Source organism: Oncorhynchus clarkii, chromosome 13 (assembly GCF_045791955.1).
Source record: "Oncorhynchus clarkii lewisi isolate Uvic-CL-2024 chromosome 13, UVic_Ocla_1.0, whole genome shotgun sequence".
Classification (NCBI taxonomy): Eukaryota; Metazoa; Chordata; class Actinopteri; order Salmoniformes; family Salmonidae; genus Oncorhynchus; species Oncorhynchus clarkii.
In genome coordinates, this window is record NC_092159.1 from 61,266,962 (window position 1) to 61,272,274 (window position 5,313).

General features: G+C 48.0%; 1 protein-coding gene across 1 annotated transcript in view; it reads left to right on the forward strand.

Annotated features, from left to right (window-relative positions):
* LOC139424095 (protein sidekick-2-like) overlaps positions 1-3,129 on the forward strand; it is a 129,767-nt gene extending 126,638 nt beyond the window's left edge. The window contains exon 44 of the mRNA XM_071175789.1: positions 2,565-3,129. Coding sequence (XP_071031890.1) covers positions 2,565-3,098 — 534 coding nt within the window. The 3' untranslated portion in view covers positions 3,099-3,129. The remainder of the gene's footprint in view (positions 1-2,564) is intronic.
* Positions 3,130-5,313: the final 2,184 nt, after the last annotated feature.

Sequence of the window (5,313 nt, forward strand, 5' to 3'; positions counted from 1 at the left end):
TCCCTCTCTTCCCAGCGTTCTCCCTCTCTTCCCAGCGTTCTCCCTCTCTTCCCAGCGTTCTCCCTCTCTTCCCAGCGTTCTCCCTCTCTTCCCAGCGTTATCTCTCTCTTCCCAGCGTTATCTCTCTCTTTCCAGCATTCTCCCTCTCTTCCCAGCGTTCTCCCTCTCTTCCCAGCGTTCTCCCTCTCTTCCCAGCGTTCTCCCTCTCTTCCCAGCATTCTCCCTCTCTTCCCAGCGTTCTCCCTCTCTTCCCAGCATTCTCCCTCTCTTCCCAGCGTTCTCCCTCTCTTCCCAGCATTCTCCCTCTCTTCCCAGCATTCTCCCTCTCTTCCCAGCGTTCTCCCTCTCTTCCCAGCATTCTCCCTCTCTTCCCAGCGTTCTCCCTCTCTTTCCAGCATTCTCCCTCTCTTCCCAGCGTTCTCCCTCTCTTCCCAGCATTCTCCCTCTCTTCCCAGCATTCTCCCTCTCTTCTCATAAGATGAAATAAAGTTCAATGGAGTGGAAGACATTTCAGAATAATGTCTGGAACGGATTGAATGAAATGGCATCAAACAGATGGAAACCATTCCACTCATTCCGCTCCAGCCATTACCACGAGCCCATCTCCCTAATTGAGGTGCCACCATTCTCCTGTGATAGTTGTATTGTTCTCTGTCCATCTATAGGAGACTCTTGTTTACACGTATCAGATCGGTGCTCCTCAGGGCTTTGGGTGAGGTCCTGCTGTCTGTTAGCAGTCTGTTAGCTGTGTTAGCTGTCTGTTAGCTGTCTGTTAGCTGTGTGTTAGCGGCTGGGAGAGAGATCCCAGATAATAGTAGATCCTGCTGTCTGTTAGCTGTCTGTTAGCTGTGTGTTATCTGTCTGTTAGCTGTGTGTTATCTGTCTGTTAGCTGTGTGTTATCTGTCTGTTAGCTGTGTGTTAGCAGTCTGTTAGCTGTCTGTTAGCTTTGTGTTAGCTGTCTGTTTGCTGTCTTTTAGCTGTCTGTATTAGCTGTGTGTTAGCTGTCTGTTAGCTGTCTGTTAGCTTTGTGTTAGCTGTCTGTTAGCTTTGTGTTTGCTGTCTGTTAGCTTTGTGTTTGCTGTCTGTTAGCTGTCTGTTAGCTTTGTGTTAGCTGTCTGTTAGCTGTGTGTTAGCTGTGTGTTAGCTGTCTGTTAGCTGACTGTTAGCTGTGTGTTAGCTGTGTGTTAGCTGTGTGCTAGCTATCTGTTAGCTGTGTGTTAGCTGTCTGTTAGCTGTGTGTTAGCTGTCTGTTAGCTGTCTGTTAGCTGTCTGTTAGCTGTCTGTTAGCTGTCTGTCACCTGTGTTTTAGCTGTCTGTTAGCTGCCTGTTAGCTGTCTGTCACCTGTGTGTTAGCTGTCTGTTAGCAGTGTATTAGCTGTCTGTTAGCTGTCTGTTAGCTTTGTGTTAGCTGTCTGTTAGCTTTGTGTTTGCTGTCTGTTAGCTGTCTGTTAGCTTTGTGTTAGCTGTCTGTTAGCTGTGTGTTAGCTGTGTGTTAGCTGTCTGTTAGCTGACTGTTCGCTGTGTGCTAGCTGTGTGTTAGCTGTCTGTTAGCTATCTGTTAGCTGTGTGTTAGCTGTGTGTTAGCTGTCTGTTAGCTGTCTGTCACCTGTGTGTTAGCTGTCTGTCACCTGTGTGTTAGCTGTCTGTCACCTGTGTGTTAGCTGTCTGTCACCTGTGTGTTTGCTGTCTGTTAGCTATCTGTCACCTGTGTGTTAGCTGTCTGTTAGCTGTCTGTCACCTGTGTGTTAGCTATCTGTTAGCTGTCTGTCACCTGTGTGTTAGCTGTCTGTTAGCTGTCTGACACCTGTGTGTTAGCTGTCTGTCACCTGTGTGTTAGCTGTCTGTTAGCTATCTGACACCTGTGTGTTAGCTGTCTGTCACCTGTGTGTTAGCTGTCTGTTAGCTATCTGTCACCTGTGTGTTAGCTGCTTGGCGACAGATCCCAGATAGTAGCAGGCTAATCGACAGTCTCGACTTTTCTTTGTTAGATGAAGACCATTATAACGTGTTGGTAATCATGCCCTTTAGACCTGTAGAACAAAGCTGTTAGTAAATCAGGTTGACAATGAATCATAATTCCCATAGGAAGTCTTAATCTTCTTATTGTGTGTTTGCTTTGAGTTGCCTACACCCACTGACTAGAGTCCTCACTCATCTGAAACTGTGTTTGATGTAGCTAGTATCTACACCCACCGTTCTCACTCCTCATCTGAAACTGTGTTTGATGTAGCTAGTATCTACACCCACCGTTCTCACTCCTCATCTGAAACTGTGTTTGATGTAGTTAGTATCTACACCCACCGTTCTCACTCCTCATCTGAAACTGTGTTTGATGTAGTTAGTATCTACACCCACCGTTCTCACTCCTCATCTGAAACTGTGTTTGATGTAGCTAGTATCTACACCCACCGTTCTCACTCCTCATCTGAAACTGTGTTTGATGTAGCTAGTATCTACACCCACCGTTCTCACTCCTCATCTGAAACTGTGTTTGATGTAGTTAGTATCTACACCTATTTTCATTCCTCAACTAAAACCACTATTCCTTCTTGTCCGACCCCAGGGCAGCGACAGCGAGTACGAGGTGGATCAGAACCGGGGCGGGCAACAGAAGACACACTCCTTCGTCAACCACTACATCAGTGACCCCACCTACTATAACTCCTGGCGCCGCCAGGAGAAGGGCGTCTCTCGCCCCCCGGCCTACGGATATACACAGCCAGAGCCGCTGCACCCCCAACCCCTGGCTGAGCAAGATCCCATCCAGCCCACCACCAACACCACCCCGAGACACCCTCCACCCCTGCCCCCACTACCCCCCCTGCTGCCCCGGGCCCTCTCCCCATCCCCCCAGCCCCAGGGCCTCCTGGGGCTCCGTAGCCAAGGGGGTCTCATCCAGGGTCTGGCACCCCAGGGTCAGGGCACACTATTCAGGCCGAAGGGCAGCCGGACTCCCACTCCCTCGCTGCTGTCCTGTTCTGTGTCTGAACCCCCCAGCCAGCACGGGACCCTCCTGTACAGCAGTAGGCCTCCAAGCAGCTTGGGCTGTTCCTCCACCCAGCAGCCTCCTACCGCGGGCTTCTCCTCTTTCGTTTGAACCACGTTTAACACACTGCTCCCAGTAGGAACATACAGTGGGGCAAAAAGTATTTAGTCAGCCACCAATTGTGCAAGTTCTCCCACTTAAAAAGATCAGAGAAGGCTGTAATTATCATCATAGGTACACTTCAACTATGACAGTCAAAATGAGAAAAAAAAATCCAGAACATCACATTGTAGGATTTTGTAAGGAATTTCTTTGCAAATTATGGTGGAAAATAAGTATTTGGTCACCTACAAACAAGCAAGATTTCTGGCTCTCACAGACCTGTAACTTCTTCTTTAAGAGGCTTCTCTGTCCTCCACTCGTTACCTGTATTAATGGCACCTGTTTGAACTTGTTATCAGTATAAAAGACACCAGTCCACAACCTCAAACAGTCACACTCCAAACTCCACTATGGCCAAGACCAAAGAGCTGTCAAAGGACACCAGAAACCAAATTGTAGACCTGCACCAGGCTGGGAAGACTGAATCTGCAATAGGTAAGCAGCTTGGTTTGAAGAAATCAACTGTGGGAGCAATTATTAGGAAATGGAAGACATACAAGACCACTGATAATCTCCCTCGATCTGGGGCTTCACGCAAGATCTCACTCCGTGGGGTCAAAATGATCACAAGAACGGTGAGCAAAAATCCCAGAACCACACGATGGGACCTAGTGAATGACCTGCAGAGAGCTGGTACCAAAGTAACAAAGCCTACCATCAGTAACACACTACGCCGCCAGGGACTCAAATCCTGCAGTGCCAGACGTGTCCCCCTGCTTACGCCAGTGCATGTCCAGGCCCATCTGAAGTTTGCTAGAGAGCATTTGGATGATCCAGAAGAAGATTGGGAGAATGTCATATGGTCAGATGAAACCAAAATAGAACTTTTTGGTAAAAACTCAACTCGTCGTGTTTGGAGGACAAAGTATGCTGAGTTGCATCCAAAGAACACCATACCTCTGTGAAGCATGGGGGTGAAAACATCATGCTTTGAGGCTGTTTTTCTGCAAAGGGACCAGGCCGACTGATCCGTGTAAAGGAAAGAATGAAAGGGGCCATGTATCGTGAGATTTTGAGTGAAAACCTCCTTCCATCAGCAAGGGCATTGAAGATGAAACGTGGCTGGGTCTTTCAGCATGACAATGATCCCAAACACACTGCCCGGGCAACGAAGGAGTGGCTTCGTAAGAAGCATTTCAAGGTCCTGGAGTGACCTAGCCAGTCTCCAGATCTAAACCCCATAGAAAATCTTTGGAGGGAGTTGAAAGTCCGGCAACAGCCCCAAAACATCACTGCTCTAGAGGAGATCTGCATGGAGGAATGGGACAAAATATCAGCAACAGTGTGTGAAAACCTTGTGAAGACTTACAGAAAACATTTGACCTCTGTCATTGCCAACAAAGGGTATATAACAAAGTATTGAGATAAACTTTTGTTATTGACCAAATACTTATTTTCCACCATAATTTGCAAATAAATTTATTAAAAATCCTACAATGTGATTTTCTGGATTTCTTTTTCTCATTTTGTCTGTCATAGTTGAAGTGTACCTATGATGAAAATTACAGGGCTCTCTCATCTTTTTAAGTGGGAGAACTTGCACAATTGGTGGCTGACAAAATACTTTTTTGCCCCACTGTACATCCCAGAGGCCTCTTTTTATCCCTCATTTACACTATAGAGCTGACCCTGAGCCCTACTGGGCTAGCTAGCCCTCATTCACACTATAGAGCTGACCCTGAGCCTTACTGGGCTAGCTAGCCATCATTCACACTATAGAGCTGACCCTGAGCCCTACTGGGCTAGCTAGCCCTCATTCACACTATAGAGCTGACCCTGAGCCCTACTGGGCTAGCTAGCCCTCATTCACACTATAGAGCTGACCCTGAGCCCTACTGGGCTAGCTAGCCCTCATTCACACTATAGAGCTGACCCTGAGCCCTACTGGGCTAGCTAGCCCTCATTCACACTATAGAGCTGACCCTGAGCCCTACTAGGCTAGCTAGCCCTCATTCACACTATAGAGCTGACCCTGAGCCCTACTGGGCTAGCTAGCCCTCATTCACACTATAGAGCTGACCCTGAGCCCTACTGGGCTAGCTAGCCCTCATTCACACTATAGAGCTGACCCTGAGCCTTACTGGGCTAGCTAGCCCTCATTCACACTATAGAGCTGACCCTGAGCCCTACTGGGCTAGCTAGCCCTCATTCACACTATAGAGCT